The sequence below is a fragment of the Prionailurus bengalensis genome, chromosome D4 (genome assembly GCF_016509475.1).
Source record: "Prionailurus bengalensis isolate Pbe53 chromosome D4, Fcat_Pben_1.1_paternal_pri, whole genome shotgun sequence".
Lineage (NCBI taxonomy): Eukaryota > Metazoa > Chordata > Mammalia > Carnivora > Felidae > Prionailurus > Prionailurus bengalensis.
The window spans coordinates 61,128,179-61,148,593 of record NC_057359.1 but is presented as its reverse complement, the minus strand read 5'-3'; the positions used below and the strand labels follow the sequence as shown (position 1 = coordinate 61,148,593).

Here is a 20,415-nt window from a genome sequence, read left to right as displayed (position 1 = left end):
GGGCTGGTCCCAGCCACATGTCTTGGGGCCAGGTCACCCCATAAGTGGAGACAGAGGGGGCTGAAAGGCAGGTTGCTGGGCAGGGCCTTCAACCACTTAGTAAATGTCAAGCAAAGTTATCCCAGCTTTCAACTTATTCCCAGATGTAGGTGTCAGTGGATAATCCATATTGGCATGGCTTACAAGGAAAACACAAATGACTAAGGGAAAACAGGAAAATGCTCCTTCAGAGACCTGAACTGAGAAGTTGAGGAAGGGCAGATGCCTGGAAACTATGACCAGGAGGATATCTGTCATGTCAAGTGAGACACCAGCTAAGCAAGATTACCAGTCATCTGGACCGTTTTTGGTTTTGTTCGTGGAGATGCCCTGGTGAACTCTGCCCACGCAAACCCTCCAGCTATGTGCAGCTCAGGAGTGGTGTCTGCAGAAGTCTAGGAAGAGGAGTTGGGACAGAGAGAACTTGGCCTGGGTTCCCCAGAGCTGTCCAGGGTACTCTCGAGGAGTTGGGCTCAGCCTCTCCTCTCTGTCCTCATACTTCCTGATAATTTAGCCTGTGATTCAGGGCTGTCCCTACCTCACTCCAGAAGAGCAAGGCTGTGGACATCATCTGGTTCAACTCCTTCACCACATACCTAAGAGAACGGAGGTTCAGAACAATCAAAAGTCAGGGCAGCGCCCCTCCCATAGGGGAAGTTGTTCCCTCTCCTGGTTCCCACTGCACTATGCACAGAGCTCCTGCTCTGGGGTCCGGTCCTACCTTGGTAGCTCTGTGTACTTGGACAAGCTGGAACCTCTCTGAGCCTCGGTGTATTCACCTGTAAAGTGAGGATGATATAAATACAGTACTTAGTTCATTGAGCTGTTGTGAGGATTACATTATAAGGCATGTAGGAAATGTTCAGTGAAGGTTAAACTGCCAACCTTGTTACAAGGTCGTCGATATGGTCCACAATGGCTGGTTCGAGCACAAGGATGTTTTCTCATTTGATGTCCTACTGTCTCCCCTCATTAATCACCCCTTGGGATTTTATATTTTAATGACCTACGATTCCTATTCTTCAAGCATGGAGGGGCTAGGTCAGATCACAGGACTTCTTTGCGTAAGGTTAGCCAGGGCAACCCAGCCCAGAGGGCCAAGTCGAGGGGAGCACGGATCTGCTCTGGGCGGTGATCCCACCCGGAGGGATGTTGCTGGGCGGAGCCCTTTGGGAGTGGGGACGCGGGGAGGTCAAATGCCTGGAGGGGGCGGTAGCACCCGCAAGGTGTGGACCCTAGTCTCTTCTGAGGTTGGCAGGGGACGGCTTCTCAGTCTGGTGGGGAAAGTGGGGGACTCTCAGTCAAGGCCATAAGCGCCGGATACCTTAGCACCAAGGGATGTTCGAGCGCCGGTGGCATCTTTGGCCGCCCCTTCGGGCTCGGTTAGGGCCTCCCCAGACACCCGCGCGGAACAGAAGAGCATAAGGCTTCAGGTGCCTCTAGGACGCCTCCGTGGCGCGCAGTCAGCCCAGACCTTCCCAGTCAGACCTCCGAGCAGCAGTCCCAAACCACCGTGCAGGAAGCGCTCGGCGGAGCGGCGGCGGCCACTGCGCGTACCAGCACGCAGTCCACGTTCCCCCAACCCCCGTGGCCCGGGCGCCCGGGTCCCCCGCGGTGCGCGGACATCGGCCGCCCGCGCGGCGGAGGGCCGGGGGCGCGTGTGTGCGTGTGCAGGAAAGGCGGCCCTCCCCGCGGCCGCCCCTGCGCCGGCGCCTCCCCCTCCCCCGGCGCGCACGGCCCGTCCCCGTCCCCGGAGGCGGCCCGAGCCGCCGCGGAGCAGCTTCGCCTTCGCCTCCCGCGTTTCCTGCCTCCCGCCCTCCCCCGGCCAGGCTCCAGGGGCTGCCGCGGAGCGGCTCCCGGCGGGAGAGCGGCTCAGAGCGCGCACGGGGGCGGGCGGAGGCGGCCTGGTTCGCGGTGGCCGCGCCGGAGAGAGGCGCGCGCGAAGACGCCGGCCCCCCTCTCCGCGTTTGCTCTCTCGCTCCCCGCCTCCCGCACTCCGCTCGCTCCCACCCCTTCCCGGCGTGATTGATCCGTCACGGGCGCCGCCGCTGCCGCCGCCGCCGCGGCCGTTCTGAGCCGAGCAGGAGCCGGAGCCCAAGCCGGAGCCGGGGCCGGGGCCGGGACCGGCGCCATTGCGCGGGCGCCGCGGGAAGAGCTTGGCGCGGGGCGGCGGGCCGGGCCAGGCCATGCGGGCCGAGTGAGCCGGCGCCCGCAGCCCGCGGCGCGGCATGGCTTCCCCGCGGAGCTCCGGGCAGCCCGGGCCGCCGCCGCCGCCGCCGCCGCCGCCCGCGCGCCTGCTGCTGCTCCTGCTGCTGCCGCTGCTGCTGCCGCTAGCGCCCGGGGCCTGGGGCTGGGCGCGGGGTGCCCCCCGGCCGCCGCCCAGCAGCCCGCCGCTCTCCATCATGGGCCTCATGCCGCTCACCAAGGAGGTGGCCAAGGGCAGCATCGGGCGCGGCGTGCTTCCCGCCGTGGAACTGGCCATAGAGCAGATCCGCAACGAGTCGCTCCTGCGCCCCTACTTCCTCGACCTGCGGCTCTACGACACCGAGGTGAGTGTCCGGCAGCCCGCGCCGTCGGGGATGTAGGGGGCGGTGGGTGAGGGAGTGCGGAACCGAAGGAAGCTTTGGCCCTTGGGCAGAGCCCCGATTGAGCCACCCGTGCCTGCCGAGGGCACCGCGGGCTGGTGCTCAGTGCTCACCCCGGAGTCCTTCTGGGCTTGGCTGGCACAGCTGGTACCAAGATTTGCTGAGCCTCTCTCTCCTCTGGGATTTTGTCTATGTGTGTGTTGGTGTGGGGGAGGTGGGTAGAAGACTGGGGTTTCCTTTGACCAGAGAAGGAGTGTCGAACGTGGGGACTGGACCCTCTAAAAGGCCTGCAGGGGTTGCCTGTCTAGGTCCCGTTGGTGGGGATGTGGACTGCCGGGTGGGAGGAAGAGGCGCATTGACCGCAAACTGGGCCACCCGGGGCCAGAGAGGCCGAGTCCTGCTCGCGGGCCCCCAGGAGAGCCCGGCCGCGCTTTGAGGTCTGGAGGGCCCCGGGACCCGAAGGGCCAGAGCGCGCAGGAGGGCTGGGCGCGTGGTGCGCGCTGGCGGCTCGGAGCCCGCACCGCGCGGGCAGGTGTGGGGCCGCTGGTTCTGGAAGGCTGCTGCCTGAATGTGCCCGGCGCTGCCTGCAGCCGGAGCGGCTTAATGGGGAGACTCCCCCTCGGTTTAGTTGCTCAGAGAGTGCCCTGAGCAGGTCTCGCTGCGGACGAGCGGGGGTGTCCGGCGGCGCCGCTGCTGTTGGCTCTGCGACTGCAGGCGCAGTTTCTCCCGGCGCAGACTTGAAGCACGGACTTGGAGCGCGGCAGCGGGCTGGCCCTCCCGGCCTCCTCCGAGGGGAGCCGCAGAGCCCAGAGCTTCGCATCCCAAGCCCCCTCCTCACGCCCGCAGCTCGGGTTCTGGCTGAAGCCCAGCGCGGACCTTCACCATCTGCAAGGCTGCCGGCGTGCGCGGAGGGGTCCTGGAGGAGTGATCGCCCGCCTCGCGAGGTCGGGTTTGCGAGTTTTTCCGGACTGAGGGAGCCCCTACGCTCCCGCCACCGTGAGACGCGGCCTGAAGGGGGCAGTGATTTCCTGTGCAGTGCGCTCTGTTGGCGCCTTCAACACCGCGCCGAGAAAGCCTGGCCGGGAGCTGAGCTTGACCCTGGCTTCCCGGAGCTCCCCGGGAGCTTCTGCTCCAGCCCAGGTGCAGAACCTTTAGAGAGGAGGTTCACACTGCCGCGCTGACCCTGCAGTCTAGGCTCCGCTGCTTTCCTGTCTGACCCCCCCCCCCCTTTTTTTTTGGTCCCCTGAGAAAGAGCAGAAATCTGGATTGCATCTTATTCCCCGCCTCCCCCCACCTTCACTGATGAACCAGCCTGCTCTGCGCTGTAAATAAAAGGTGAAGGAACGGGTGGCAGTTGGTGGCGGTGCGCACAGGCTGCTGCAAGCGGAGAGGCTCCCTCTGCCCCGGGAGGATGCAAGCTGGGTGGCTGAGCAGAGCTAACCCGGTGTGGAATTATTTCTGAATGACATTCCCATCGCCCTCATCTTTGCCCTAACATTTCAAGTTCTCTGGGGTACCTGTCTGGCACACATAAATGGACACGGCCATGCAATTGTATCGAGGCATGTCCTCTCCCCACTGTTTCTGTTGCTTCCAAATATATTCTTTCAGAAGGGACAGGAGAGAGCCGGCTCTTTGGAGACAGAGACATTTGTAGATAGGGCAGCCCCACTTGCATCATTACTAAATATTGTCAGCTGCATAATGTTTTCATCATCAATTTATTCCCTTCAGAAAGCTTCCCTGAAAGAGATTTCACATTAGCTTGTTTGTGGCAGCAAAGGGATGGGTGCTTGGTTTCAGGGTGCGGGTTGAAGCTTTTACATTTATTTTTCAAGTGCGTCTTGATGACTTTGTGAGCGAGAGGGCCCAAAGTCGAGAGAATGAGGCTTCTTAGTTGGTGGGAAGATGCAGGAGGCCACGGGAAGGGGGCACGGCGTAATCTCAGAGCAAGGGCTTTGGGGTGGGTCAGAGCTGGGTTCCAGTCAGACACCAGTTGTCTCCCCGCTGGGTGACCTTGAGTGGGGTATGTAATCTGTCTAAGCCTAGATTCTCACATCTGGGAAAGTGGGGTTGTTACGCGCACTCTGTAGGGTGGTGATGTGATGCTTAAGGGGAGGGGGATATCAGGCCCGCGTGGAAAATGCCTTGAGCTGGCAGGCCCGGCAGCCAGGGCTCTGTCTGGCATGCTGTAGGCACCAAGGAAATGTTTCTTGCCTCCGTTCCTTCGTTTTCCCCTGGCCTGGATCCATAATAAGACGTTGCTGCTTTAGGTGTGATCAAATGGCCACAACTAAATATCAAGACCGTTCGTTTTGTTTTTCTCACTTTGGAAGTCTCATGTAGGGTCAGTGAAGTGATCACCAGAAAGAAAAAGAATTCTGGCTTACAAGCAAACATGTATGTCATCTCCTGCCCTGAGGGGTCATGTTTGCCAGAATGCCCAGGTGATACAATACTTAATTTTTTTCAAGTGGCCCGTCTTCAGAGTGCAGGTACTTTCTTGCTGAGCTGAAGTAAAAGGGATTATCAGCGTGGGTAATTGCAGCAAAATCCACAGTGATCTGAAGGGTGTTTGGGCCTGCGTTACAGTGTCTTGGGCCTGTTTTCTTCGGATGGGCCATCTTTGCGGATTGTGTATACTCCCTAATCACTTCCTGGCTGTGTCACTTGTCTGTAGACTTGGACACAAGATGGATGTGGTGAATGGATTTTGGCTGGCTTTGCTGACATCGGCTGTCGTCAATGGCCAGAGACTGTGGGCAGCCAGGATGGACCTTTGTCCACACAGCCTTCAAAGAGATGGAGATTTACCAAGTAATGGGTTAATCTGATCACTGGGAGAGCCTGTCTCAATAAAGGAGCCTCCTGCACGGATCTCTGTCGATTGACTCTCTTACTGTAAATAGAATAGCAGTAGAATATTCAAAGCCCCACTTAGTGGCCTTGTGTTTGTAAAAATGAAACATTCCAAGGGAGCATCTGTGAGTTAGGACCTCTTTTCTCTGCTGCAGATAAAGTCATTTTGGCAAATACTCTTTTATGTATTCCAAAGTAGAGTTGAGTATATACAAACACAAGCGGGATAACTGAATATGCAAATAAAAGGAAGCAGCAGATACCATTGGGAAGCATGGAAATTACTATACCAAGAACCTGGGTTACTGTAATTTTGAGTATTAAGCTTTAGCTCTGAGCTTCCTGGCAGTCAAGGTAAAAAGGTAAAAATGGTGGATTACATTACTTACATGTTTCATTAAAAGATTCTGAAGGACAGCATCTTTTTAAAAAAGTTTTGCAGGAGATTCAGAGTCTCCTTCACATGGTTGTTTCTCATTCTTTGGGAGCTATGTTAATTAAATAATAACCAAGGAATGTGTTAAGAAACAATGTTGGCTTTTCTGATTTCATTGAAGTAATGTGCATCTTAGAAAAATTGAAAATTAGAGAGGAGCATGAAGAAAAATAGTATTTGCTCATAATCCACCTATACAAAGATAATTATGCCTAATAATTAGCATTATTCTCTTCTAGTCACCAGTTTTCACTATTTTATGTACTTGAAATCTTGCTTTGTGTGCACTTTTATATTTTGTTTCATTAAGTTAACATTATATTATGGGTACTTCCCAATGTTCTCAGTTACAGTTTGGTGGCTGTATACTGGTCTGTCCTGTGGGTACACCATAAATATTAAGTCATTCCCCTATTGTTCAATTTATATGTTTTCCCCCTTGTTACTATTTTAAATAATTCTATAATAAACTTAGGAAACATTCAGGGAGCCAAAGGAGTACATTCTAGGTGTGCACCTCTCAGGAAGTCTACCCTGATGCAGGGATCCAGCTTCGAAAACCCAGAGAAAATCTAGTGATAGGTGAGCATGACCTTTTCTTGAGCCGCTTTGCCAAATCCGTTGTCTCATTCCCTGTGCTTTAGAAAGGGCCCAAACAACTGTTGGATGGAGGCTGAGCTTTTCAAGGATGTCTGAGTACAAGTCTGCAGGCATTAGGGGAGCGCCTGCTGTGGTTGCTGGTGCCTCAGAAGGGGGCCAAGCCCAGCCCTGGGTTTGAGAGAGGAGCTGGTGCACAGGGAAGAACAGGGCAAGCACATATTTGTCATTTCCAAGGTAAGATAGAAGGCGATCATGGTAATGACGGCACAGTTCTACGACTATTCAAAAACCACAGAATCATACGCTTGAAAACAATAAATGTTGTGATATATGAATGATATTTCAATGCAGCTGTTTTTAGAAATAAAAGGATATAAAATTAACCCTTTTAGGATCAGACTGTCTCTTCTTTGTGGTTATAGCCCCACTACCCAGTATGGTACCTGGCCCTTAGGAGGGGAATTGTTTAGGATTCATTGCAAGTGAGAGAAACCCCCTGTTAACTGGTTCACACGACTGAAAAATCCTGGAGTGGGCTGTATTCATATTCAGGCATGGCTGAATCCAGGGACTGACATTATACACACACACACACACACACACACACACACATATTTAGAATTTATTGTCAAATTGGTTTTCATACAACACCCAGTGCTCATCCCAACAGGTGTCCTCCTGAATGCCCATCACCCACTTTCCCCTCTCCCCCCCACCATCAACCCTCAGTTTGTTCTCAGTATTTAAGAGTCTCTTATGGTTTGCCTCCTTCCCTCTCTGTAACTTTTTTCCCCCCTTCCCCTCCCCTCTGGTCTTCTGAAGTTATATTTTTAAAAAAATGTCTCTCTCTGTCTCTTGGCTCTGATTTCCTCTGTGTTTGGTTTCACTCTCAGGCAGGCTCTACCTATGTGGTGGCACAGGTGGCCCCTACCAGCTGCACATTTACACACTCCCAGTTTCGAAACTCCAGTAGTGTTTCTTTCCCAAATGTTTCAGCAAAAGTCCCAAACTCAGCTCTCATTGGCTTGAATTGGGTCATGTGTCCATCCCTGCGCCAATCACATGACACTGATGGGTCTGGGACATCAGCTAGCCTTTCATGGAGGGAGAGGGCAGCGAGGTCAGCCCTGCCCAACCACATGGGTGGGGAGTGGAGAAGAGATGATTCCTTGAAGGACATCAGAGGCTGTTAAAGGTGTGGATGCTGGCGGGGGCGGGGGCAGGGGGTCTGATCACACATATCCATAAAGGCAGGCATGTGGCAAACACTACATTCAAGAAAGAAACCAGAGATGCTAAGGGCATTAAGAGAAAGGGAAGATCATATCTAAGTCAAGAGAGGCTTCCTGGAGGAGGAGAAGTCGAGGTGGGGCTGGAAGGGCAAATATAATGTTGACACAGAGAAGCAGGGACTCAGAGAAATGGAGGTTCGATCCCAGGAAGGATCCTCAAGATCAAAGGATAGAAGTGACAAAGTGTGAGGTGTGTTTGGGGATCACTGACTTGTTGTTTTCCCCTGAGCGGCGGGCTTGTGGAGGGATAGGTGGCCTAGTGGTGGGTGTGGGAGGCCTTGAATAACATGTCAAGAAGGCTGGACTTTATTCTGGAACTGTGATGTACCATGTGTGGGTGGTGGTTTCGAACATGGATATGACATGATCAGGGCCAGAGGGAATGCAGCGCTGAGATGGTAGACAGATGAGCCTGGAGACAGAGAGGCCAAGAAGCTACTCCAGCAGTTGAAGGGAAGAGATGCTGAGGCTTGAGCGGAGGTGGAGAGGCAGGGTGAGAGCTCTTGGAGGGGAATGGGCAGCACTGAGACCCGACGGGGCTGGAGGGGCAACAGAGAGGGATCCATGGGGGGATCGAGTGGGTGGGTCTGGTGGGCAAGAGTCACTGATTCCAGGCACTGCATTGTAGAGGAGCCAGGAGAGAGCGTCCCTGTAGGGGTGAGGCTGAGCACAGAGTGCCCAATTCCCTCTCCAGACCCCTCAGCAACCTGAGCTCCTGACACCTGTTGGATGTGCTCCTCAATGTATCAGGAGACCTGGGTTTGTGTCCCTGTTGGGTACCACTTATCTGCTTGGTGACCTGGGGCAAGCCACTTTGCCTCCGTTTCTTCATCTATAAAATGGGGCTAACAGATGAGACCACCCTGGGAAAGTAATCAAATCAATGCTTGGTACACCATGAGTGCCCAGTAAATATTCACTGCTATATTGTCATTGTTGTCACTGTCATTCCTGTACCATATGGGGACAACTATGCTGACCTCACGGGGCTGTAATAAGGAATACATATCACGGATATGGAACCTCATGACATGATATAAATTTAAAGCAGTGTTATCTGTAATCTTGTTTTCCAATGCCGTGTGGCTGAGGGGGTGTTAGAGAAAGAGGATGCGAGCACCTCCACGGCTGCCGCAGACACTCCCGGCCTCTGCGTCAGTGCCCTAGTGTGACACACTCTCATTGGTAGAACTTTCTGCCAGGCCCTGTTCTAGGCTCTGGGACACAGCGGCAGATGTGACACAAACCCTGCCCTTGAGGAGCTCACGGTCTAAACAGGTGGTCAGGGAGACAGAAAGCATCGCACATGGTGTGAGCCAACCACGGTAGGGGTCAGCGGAGGACGCTGGGGAAGGCGTCCCCCTTTCGGAGGCACCTGTTTGGTCGTTCCCCGTGTCCGGTTGTGAATGTAAGTGGCTTCTCATTGCTTACTTTTTTGGTTATTTATTTTGATTGTAGGCAGGTGAGAAAATTAAATGGCATGGTTCACCCAAAGAGCATCTGTATTCATCTGCTCCTTAATTTTGTTCTCATTCTGCAGGCTTATGTAACGATGTGCCGTGAGGCTGGTGAGATGCTTTTCTCTCTTGTCCCTTTCTAGGAACAAGCAGGTGCGTCAGGCTGAAGCCATGGGAGTGGGAGCCCCAGATGGGGTTGGCGGTCTGGGCTCTGGTGCTAGGTTAGTTGTTAAGACCACGGGGAAGTTCCTGCTTCTCTCTGCAAATTGTAGCAGGTTTGAGGATCTCTGCCCCATTGTGAGCACTGTGAAAGCAGGCGCTGAGTGTGTCTGGCTCCCTTGTGGTCCCTCCAGGCACAATCTCAGAGCCAGGCATAGAGCAGGAGCTCAATAAGTATTTATTGAACAAACCAATAGATCTAAAAGCCTGGAACCCAGCTCTTTGGCCGTAAGAGGATTAATGGGCATAGTTTTAACAAATTGAGGAGGTGCTCTGAATGCCAAGCCATGTGGGGTGAGCTTCCTGCTTGCTCTTTATTTATTTGTTCATTTGGGTTCTTGATATCTGGTACTTTCAGGGTCCCCGTAGTTGTGGAATGCAAAGGGGAAAGGTTATTTGTTAGATGTTCCAATAGAATACATGCAAAGCTGACGTCATCCTCCTGTCCCCTGACAAGCATACATAGCATCTTCCAAGATACACCAGAACCGAGGACACAAATACTTGCCAGCATCTGAGAACTATTATGGTTTCAGATCGGTTTATCGGAGCAGTCCTCTAAACCGGCAGTTGGTGGGTGTAGGAATCAGGTTGCCGTAGCCCATTCCCACCTCCAGGGAGCATGAGAGCCGACAGAGGCTGGACTGGGCTCTGGTCCTGGTAGAAATTGCAGGAATGGAGCCAAGCCATCAGCCGGGGCAAGCCAGGTGCCCTAGCAGCAGGTCTGGGTATAGTGAATGAAGAGGTGTCCTGGGATCCTCTCAATCGCAAGACTTATTCCAGGCTCCCTGCTCCTGGACAAGACTGACTTTCTTTTTTAGAGGTGACCATCTTCCTGATCTGGTTTTGGTCTGGACCCCAAATCAGATAACCAAGTTCATTAGTGTTAGAATCATGTGCAAAACAAGAGTAAATCCGTTATGAGATGAGCTCGGGGGCCTGAGAATTCTTGAGTAAAGGGCATGAACGTGGTGACACCTTTTGGGGGCTGATTGGGGAATTCTTTTGCCAGTTTTCTACTTTTCCAGTCTTTTTGAATAGTGTCCAACGGTGGAAGGATGAAGTGTCATTGTCATCTAGAAAATTGGTGGTGGATCCAGAGTACTGAGTAAATGGATTCATCTGTCTTCATCAGTGCCCACGTTGCGCAGCTGCTGGCTAAAGCATACCCCTCTCCTGCCACTTGGCAAGGACATCATCAGTCACCATTCAGATAAAATCTAGCCAAAGAAAGATTCTGTGGAGTGATGCATTATTGCTGCTCTCATGGCGCAGGGTCAGGAGGGGGCAGAGAGAAAATGATATTTTCACACTCTGCTTATGATCCACTTGACTTTGTTCAGAGGGAACTGATTTTGAAAGCAACAGCCATCCTGATAATAATCACTATATTATCCAAATCACTTTGTTTCTAGGACTACCCATTCACTGAAGCTTTTCTGAGAATGCCCAGAAATGTTTCAGGAAGTTAACTGGCGGACAGGGACCCGGAAGCCCACTCCAGGGCATACGGTCAGAGCATCATGCTACGGTCCTGGGCTGGCTCAGCAGGCCTTCGACTTTGACAGGAGAAGTGGCTCGCCTGTCACTCTACTCGGTGTCCTCTGGGGGCCCGGCTGACGCCTCTGAGCTCCTTGCTGGACTCTGTGAGTCCCAGAAACATTGGCAAGCCCTTGCAGAGCTGCTAATCTTGTTACAGAAACAGGAAAAGGAAATGGAGACGTTTCTTTGCAAGTGTGTATGTAGGTGCAGAGGGACTACCACAGCAGCCATAACTCACCTTTACCCCGTGCTGAGCGTGTGTCGTCTCTGTGTCGGGTGCTTTGCATCACTGGCTGATGTAATCCTCTCAGCAACGTGATGAGGTTGGTGCCATCCGCGCCTGCACTGCACAGGTGAGGCGTGGCGAGGTCACGTGACTTACGGAACCCGGCAGCCAACCAGGTGATGAGTTGGGATTTCAGTCCGGGCGATCTGACTGGGATGTCTCCTGCGTAAGCACCCGGGGAACGGCGTCTTCCTGTAGTTTTCTTACCTTCCTCCCATAAAGGCAAGTGGCACGTGTTGTCAGTAGCTGATGCTTTTTTATTTTATTTCCGCAAACTTCACCCAACCGCTCGTCTCTCCGTCTAACTCGGCCCCACCCTCTCCCATTTCCTTGTCCACCCACTCAGTCACACACACAGCCCGGCTGCACTCTCTCCTCACTTCTAGCACGTCTGTCTACACACCTGGCTCGCAGAGATCCACGCTCTGCTTCCCTTGCACCTGCGGAGCTTGCCACCTCCTGTAGTGTTTACTTGGGGTGTCAGTGTTTGTGTCTGTGTGTGTCTCTCCCGGATCACCTCGCAGGAGCAGTGCTGCTTCCGTTACGCTTGAAGCTCAGTGCCAGGCCTGGGGCTGGGTGCGGGGCATGCGCGGATGAACCCACAACAGCCGTGCCCTCAAAGGCAGGCAGCAAGGCCTCCTGGGATCATTACCTAGCAGCATGAGAAGGGCGATGGGTCAGGCCAGGGGCAGGTGCAGGGGCTGTCCCCGAGGAGCAGAGGACAATTAGGACTCTGATCAGGCGGCCTCCTTGCCTGATACCCTGCAGGAACTCAGGTTGTCCTGGGGGTAGGATCAAAACTTCCCCTGTGGCTTCAGAGGCCCTGCAGAGTCAGGCCCACCCACTCCCCAGCTTTGGTGCTGCACGCTGTCCCTTCTCACTCTGGGCCTAGACATGTGTCCCGTCAGTTTCTCAGGTGAGTGTGCCCTCCTCTACCCCGGCCCAGACAGGGCCTTTGCACAAGCCGTTGGACTGTCTGGAACACTTTTGCCACCTGTCTTCATCTATTAGATACCAGCTCAAGTAGGCTTTCTCTATCCTCCCTGATTGGGAAGAATCCCCTGCCCTGTTTTCTCTGAGAACCACAAACCTTTCCTTTCTAGTGCCTACCACGATGGCAATTTTACGTTTGTTGGACTGTTTGATCCCTGTCGGGCTTCCCTGTTCCTCCAGGGGACCATGAACTCTGTAAGTGCAGGGGCTGTTCTGTTTTGGCTCACTGTAGTGCCCAGTAGTTTCTGGCACCTAGTCAGTGCTCAGCAAGTATCTGTGCCACAAATGGGTGAGTGTGGAAGGATTCCTGGGGCCAATCTGCATCTTCAGATGTCTTTCTGTGTGTTTTCCAAGGCCTGTGCTGTGTCGGGGAGTCGGCTGGGCACTGTGGAAAGCCCGTAACGTTTGGAATCGGACGATGTGCGCACGTGTGCTGGTGCTGCTCCCCCGAGCCTCGGACTGTCATCTGTGGAATGGGGATGCCATTGTCTCAGAGGGCTAATTTGAAGGTTGATGTAGAACATTCACATAAACCACTGAGCACACAGGGCACATGCAGTGGGCACCCACTCAATTTTACTCTCACTTCATTACAATGTATATGAACATGTGAAATGCTTTGTTGTCACATTCAATGGGGGACCGTGTGTTTGAGGCCAACGAAAAAGAGTGTGATCTGTGTGTGAGTTTCATTGAGTGGGTTTTCTATGTGGTTGTTTCCAACCCCATTCATTCCTAGGAGGATTTGACATACTGAGAGCTCGGTGGTGAATTTCCCTGGCCCTTGGGACCAGGCTGTTGTTTCTGGTGAAGTCCTCATAGTTCTGTGTTGTCACTGCGGGCTGTGAGCTGGGCCAGCCCATGAAGACAGGCATGTCATCTGTTGGGCACCTGCCATGTCCCAGTGCCCAGCACAGAGCCTGCAGGCACTCGGTGATATCTGTGAGTGGATGAAGGTGTCTGTGTCCGAGCACCTAGCATGGCCCCTGGCACATTGTAAGTGCTTAGCAAATGTTGCCTGCTTGAATGGTGCTAAATACAAAGTAAAATATAACAATTTTGGATAAAATCACAACTGAGCCTCTAAATGGTGCAGAGGGAGAAGACGTTATCAGGCATCTGTGAGGAACGGATTGCTTCAATTGAATAGTGGATTTGAAGGCAAGAGAGAAACGTCCTGGTGTTCCTGTGTGATGAGACACATTTCCCTTTAGGCTTAAGACAGCTCTTTTAGCTTAGAGGGCAGGGCGGTTCAGTGAGAAGGGCTCTGCAGTCCACATGGATGTCCTGTCTCTGATACTCGGTGGTGAAGGACCTTGAACTAGTCATTTAACTTTTTACACCTTAGTTTCTGTTATCTATAAAGTGATAATAATAATAATGCCTGCCCTGCTCCTCCATGGAGAGGTAATTGTGTGAGGGGGGGAGGGCAGAGAAAGGGAGGGAGAGAGGGGAAGAGAAATAGATTAAGTGAAAGGGTTTACAAAAGTTATAAAGAGTTACAGATGTAAGATATGCCTGAAACTAAGCACAAGGAGTAATTAATTCTGGGTTGTTCTCCCAGGGCCTTTGGCTGTTTCCAATAACATCTTTATAAAAGACACTGAGATGTTGTTCACACGGGTGATTCATTCAACTTCCTAATAAAGAAGGAAGGCATAGTATTTGATTATAACAGTGTGAAAGCAGATAGGCAGGGGGCTGAGGTTTTCTGACCCTAGCTGGTACTCTTACAGAAGCATCTAGAACAAGAGGTAGTTAACATGTCTTCCTCTCAACTGTCAGATGTCTTGGGTCATCAGAAATCGAGTCCTCCATCTTGGGCAGGTGTCACACGCAAGACCATCCGAAGCCAAACCGTGTAACGAGGGGTCCCAGTGTAGAAATTTGGGGGCACGGGATTGAAGGCTGTTTGCTGTAAGAAATAATTTGGGGTCCAGACCAGCAGTGGGAGCCCAGCGCTCAAATCAGAGAGGGGGTTGCAGGTTTGGGGGTGGGGGCAAAGCCTGGCACACCAGCTTGAAATCTGAAATGCCAGACCTGGCCAATCCATGGTAGCACAGGAGTGCTGAGCTAATAGTATTTATTTTCTCCAGAAGAGCTTTGACTCTCCCCAGCAAACGTAAGGGTATTCAGTTCATACCTGAAGAGTGCTGGGCCAGGCAGTGTGGAGAGGAGCATGTGACTTGAGAAGTTCAGGGGTCCTGGTAGCCCCCAGCTGCCACATCTTACAGGTTCCTGTGGATGCTGGGTCTTCAGATCATCGATTGGCTTTGCTCTGGCTGCTCATGGTCCTCTGGAAGCCGTGGCCTCGACTGGCCCTAATTCTAGCCTTGTGGCTCCACGGTGGCGAAAACCGAGGGACACATTCTTGCTGAGGTCCTTCCATGCGCTGGCTTTGTGCCAGGTGCTTTCCCACGTGCACCGGAGGAGGCAAGGTGTCCTAGAAAGAGCTTGGTCTTTCAGCCAGAGAGGCCAGATCCAACCCTCAGCCCTGCTGGGTGACCTTGGGTGGTCACTTCTCCCAGCACCTCCCTTCTCTGTTGTGCAACATGGAGGTTTGATAGCAGACAACTGGTGTTATTTTGAGGACTAAATAAAAGTGTATGGTGCCCAGCGAGTGCTCCACAGATGCCACAGAGTGGAGGTACCCAGGGGGTATAGGACACATTTCTGTCCTGGTGTATGGTCAGGGCAGAAAGTCACACGACTGGCCTCTGAGAGTGGCTGTGGTTTCCGAGGGTGAGGACCTCTGTTGTGTTTAAGTTTGACTCATCTGGAAGGCCCCGTCACTGAACACTTGGAAGGCCGGGCGCTTGCAGCTGGGGGAGGAATCACTAGAAGGAGGTCCTGCTCTGGTCTGGCTCTGTACTCAGATGACATTCTAGAAGCCCCTTCCTTACTGTTAGGAAGCTGCTGGGTTCCTGGGGTCAGTAGCCCCATTGTCTGAAGAGCACAGGGCCTGTGGAAGGAAAAGGAAGGAGGCTCTGACTCCCTCTCTCTGGAACTTGACATTGGTAGAGCGTCTGAGGAGTGCCGGAGTGCTGAGCAGGGTCTGCTGCAAGAAAGGGCCAAAAAGAGCTCCCAGAGAGTGTTTGCTTGGAATGGGGGCGTGGGGTGGCCAGGGCAGTCTGGTCTGGAGGGGAGAGCTAATGCTGGAGTCTTTCCTCCCCCCGACTGTGTAAGAGGCCCTGGTACAAATGCAGACTGCAGGTGCGGAGAACCATAGCCCTCAGTTTCCATCTCGGCTCTGGCACAGCCTCTGGCACTCCTCTGTCCTGGGGTTGACCCCCTCGGGGGGTGGGGTCCAGCCACAGTTTCAGCGGAGACCTCTGTGGTCTCCACAGCAGCAGGTGGAGCTGGAGGGGCCGAGGCCAGGAGTGGGCTGGGCCCGGGGGCACCTGGAGGGGTGCAGCACGAGCTACCCCAGGGTCCCAAGATCACCGGGCCGGGTGTTGCCAGGAAGATGCCTGTGCCTCTCGTCTTTGAACATTCAAAGAAATGTGACCTTATTTGCACCCCAGTCTGGTAAAGGGAGAAATGCAGTTGGTTTCTAATTTAATTCTTATAATAACCTTCCTTAGTAGATATCCTTTAAATAATTAAACATCAAGAATTACACATTTTGTACAGTGCTGGAGTTTACTATTTCCACCAAATGCATCACCTGGTAACAACATGGTAAGAGAAGAATTCTGTTAGCTCCACTTATTGGTGGGGAAACTGAGGCTCAGAGTGATGAGCCCACGTGAGGCAGTAAGCGAATGCTTACTAAGTCGAAATCTGCTAGACTCTAAGCCCAGTGCTCTTGGCATCACCCATAGCTGCAGTCTTGCCGGATGGAGGGGTCTGTGGTCCTGAATTCTTGACTGGGTTTACTGGGATCCAGCCAGAAGCTGGGGGAGTCATCCTCCGTGGCTGTTCCCAAAGGCCCTTCGATTAAGCCCCGGAGAGGGTAGAACAGTTCTAGATGGTGAGAGGTGTGTGTGGCAGCCCACAGGAGGAAGGCAGGCGCTCGGGGCAGCTGGAAGTCTGGACCAGTATCTGGACTGCATGCCACTGTCAGCTGGCCACACGGGAGAGGTGACCTCATGCTGGACATTGAGCTCCATTCAGGAACAAGCACAGAAGCCCCACCTCATGCCAGGCTTCAGGCATCCGAACATGGATGCATCGGACGTGACCCCTGCCCTTCGAGGGTTCACGGGACAGTGCGGGCAACTGACGTGCAAGCAAGTGATGCTAGTGGAGGGCTTCCGGGCAATTGTGGGCTCTGGAGCAGGACCGCCTGGCCTCTTCTTACTGGCTGTGTTAATTTGGGGCAAGCCGCTTCATTTCCCATGCCCCAGCGTTCTTGTCTGTACAAAGGAGTGGCGGTAGTACCTGCTTCGTGAGATAGTTACAAAAACTGAATCAGGTACAGCTTGCCGAAGACTTCAGCCACTGGCCGATACATAGGAAGTGCCATAAAGTGTTTGTTAAATAAAATAGATAATGCGAGGCCAATTTATACATACTTTTAAGGGACATGCAAGTAAGGGCTATGGGCGCATGAAGAGGAGGAGATGAATTCTCACTGGTACAACCTGCAATCTGGGAGGGCTTCACAGAGAGGCCGACCTTGGAGCTGGCCTTGAAGGACATAGGTGGGAGAACCCTGGTGGGGTGCGGGGGAGGAGGTGGGACTTTGAAGGCATGATGTTGAGCCATTCAGATGTGGCAGGCACATAGGTGACTGACCGTGAGAGACACTGGGGAGAGGGAGCTGAGAAACCAGGGAATGCAAGCATCTTTGGGCCTGCAGTGTCTGAAAGCATATTTTAAAAAATCAATCAGTGCTCACCAAGGGCCTCCTGCGGGGTCCTGGCTTCTGGTACTTGCTGTTAGCAAAGAGGCTTCCTGTTGGCTAACGCTGAAGGACACGCTCCCAGGCCACGTGGGGGTGGACAAGGTCATCTCCCGGGGCATCAGCAAGACTAGGGTGTGGGGGAAAGAAGGTCGATCAGGCGGAGTTGGAGTTAAATCTTGGCCTTGTCACTTCCTGCGGTGTGGCCTTGGGCAGGCCCCTAACTCACTGAGGCTGTTTTTCCACCTGCACAGCTGGGATGTGGGTACTCACCCTGTGGGTGGCTAGAAAGCAAGGACGAGACAGGAAGTATCCCCAAAAGCCCCAGCTGGGGCTGCACCCACCACAGATGCCTGAGAACACTGAATGGGAACAGGACCCAGCCTTGTTTGACACCACTTAGATTCAGAAGTCTGCCATGAGACCATTCTAATTTTAACAATCGAAAAATGACTCAGGGCCTGAAGAGGACCCAGGAGTGATTTCAAAGCTTACTCCAAGTTGGTTCTGTAGGTGGGCCTAATAGATGCAGTCAGCTTTACGTTCCTCTTAATGGCTTTCTTGATGAAGGGAAGCAGAGAGCAGCAGTGATCCGTGCTGGAATGACTGTCGTGGAAACTCAGCAGCCGGAAGCCAGGTTGGCAGGCCTGGCCGTGCGGTCTGAGGGCAGAAGACTGGCGCTGATGTCCCCCGGCCTGTCAGGCTGACGGGAGGCCAGTGTGGCTGCACAGATTTCCCCTTTGGACATGGGTTGTGCTCCACACTGTGCTGGCCCTGGGGTCCTGTCCCTGTTTGACTGTGTCAGGATATCCGGCAAGGATTAGGTGCCCTCTCCTTCCCCCAACAGGCCTGGCTCTGGGTTTGGAGTTGGAAAGGCTCCTGGGGGGGCTTCCCTTTTGAAACCTGCCAGGTCCCGGCCCCTTTCCAGCCTGCCACAGATCACTTCTCCTGGGACCAGTGGAGGGCCATTCTTAAAACCCATTTGGATGGAAGAGATTCTGAGCAGAGCAATACGGTGGTTTTTGCACATCCACTGATAAAGAAGTTGATGTATGAAGACTTAATTGGATTTTTACCAAAATGACTCCATTCTGGCTGCTTGGAGAAAGGGAGTTGTAATGGCTTAGGGCTGAACTGCAAGGAAGGGAAGGGATGTGTTCAGAATTCAGGATGTTGGAAGGCTGGACCCTGGGGTCTTTCTATGGAAGCTGGGGTCTCTGAGCCTCGGTTTCTTTACCTGTGAAACGGGGGGGCACCTTCTCTGGCTTCCCTCCCAGGGTGATTTTATGCTTAAATCAGATAATGGCACTGGAAAGCCCTGGAGAAAAGTCAAGACAGGAATACCTAGGATTGTTAAGTGATTCCGTGAGACAGCCCTACAATGGTAGTTGTCTGAACTGAAGAAGGAGATCATGAAAGTTACAGAAAAAGCAGTGTTCTGATAATAATGGGGACTAAAGTAGGTCTCATTTAGGTTTGGGGAAGAAATAGGACAGTGGATGTAAAGACTGAACGATCTATTCTTGTTTTTAAGTCAGAATTTACTTTTCAGGGCATAAAGTGAACAATTGGATCCTTTCATCCTGTGTCAGTTAGAAGTCAGGATGTCAGATTTAGGGCCCACCAGAGCAAACTAATAAATATATCCTGAAAAGATGTTTTTATGTGGTTTAGATGTGTATGAGAAGCCAGTTTAAGAGCCTTCAGATCTCCGTATGGTATAAATAATCGTAATTGATGTAATAGCGTCAGGAAGAACACACAACAGTGCCACAAGTCCCTACCATTCTGACTCTTTTGGAGAAAAACCAGGCTAGGAGATGTCTGCAGTAGACAATATTTTAGAAGACAACCCTGGTCCCTCTCCTGACTGCAGTGGTTTGCTTTCTCCAGTTCAGCTCTTCTTGTTTGGAGCTGTACAAGACCCCCCAGGAACCCAGGGTGTGGGAATCCTGGCTTATTGTGCCCTGGGAGCAGGCATGAACTCGGCTAAGTGAAGCCATCAGCACCAGCAGCATCGACAAGGTGAACACATTCCATGGCCTTAGCCTCTCTTCTAAGCACTTGGTGGTACTAAATCATCTTAGGCATTCTAATCAAGGCCTTATGAGATAAGCATTCTTTTTGCTCCCCTTTTTCAGACGAAAATACTGAGGCACAGAGACGTTCAGTAACCTGCCTAAAGTATATAACCTGCCTGGCTAATAATTGACTAATTCAAACCCTGGCAATCTGGTTCTAGGGCCCACCTTCACAGCCATTATACACCACTGTCTTTGTGCCTGGCTTTCAGAGGGACCTCAAAAGACCAAATGGTCCAGTCGCCTGACTTCCCACAGATCACCTTATCATTATCCCCATTTTGACAGATGAGAAAGCTGAGGCCCGGTGCTGTAGACTGAAGGCACGTACCTCCTCACCCCCACCCCAGGTTGACGTGTTCAATCCTGACTACCAGTGTGACAGTATGTGAGAGGTGAATGGAATCAGTGCCCTTACAGAAGAGACCCCAGAGAGCTCACTTCCTTCTCCACACGGCTGTCCATGAGCCAGGAAGTGGACTCTTTCTAGATACCACATCTGCTGATGCCCTGAGCTTGGACTTCCCAGCCTCCAGAAAGTACCAGAAGGTACTGTGAGAAGTACCTTCCCATAGTTTCGAAGCCACCCGGTCTGTAGTGTTCTGTTCTAGCAGCTCGGATGGACTAAAACACCAAGAGAAGAAAGGAACCTCGACTTGCTAAAGCCACCTACGGTCTGCAGAAGAGCTGGAACTTGAACCTGGGTCTCCCGACAGGAGTGCCCAGAAGTTGTTGCCTGCCTTTCGTGCTTCTGAGACAGTGAGAGCAACATCCACATCTGGCCCAGATTTGGCTCTTTCCTCTCATCCCCACCATGCTTTCCACCCTCCCTTTCTCCCCTATTGCCGGGCCCACTCTGGCTGCCAGGACACTCCTGTATGCTCCTGATCACGTACGCTCCTGCCGGCCATCCACGAAGGGCTTCACGAGTATCACCTCTAGGTGGGCAGGAGCTTTAACCAGTGTGGGTGCTCAGGGGGCGGTCTGGACAATTAGAAAAGAAGATGGTGACTGCTGGGGCTCTCTCTGAGTTCTCCAAGAACATGGCCTGCTGGACCTGCTTTTTTGAGACTTTCAAGACTGGCTAGGTCAGGGGAGCTGGGAGCCTGGCACGTGTGAACTCCATGAAGGTATTTGGCAAAATCTCTTGTAACTTTGCACCTAGGTAGAGAAGATGGCC

General features: G+C 52.8%; 1 protein-coding gene across 1 annotated transcript in view; it reads left to right on the top strand.

Annotated features, from left to right (window-relative positions):
• Window positions 1–2,252: 2,252 nt before the first annotated feature.
• The window catches only part of GABBR2 (gamma-aminobutyric acid type B receptor subunit 2), a 350,606-nt gene continuing 332,443 nt past the window's right edge, over window positions 2,253–20,415 (top strand). Inside the window, exon 1 of the mRNA XM_043566839.1 lies at window positions 2,253–2,588. Within this exon, the coding sequence (XP_043422774.1) occupies window positions 2,268–2,588 (321 nt within the window). The 5' untranslated portion in view covers window positions 2,253–2,267. The remainder of the gene's footprint in view (window positions 2,589–20,415) is intronic.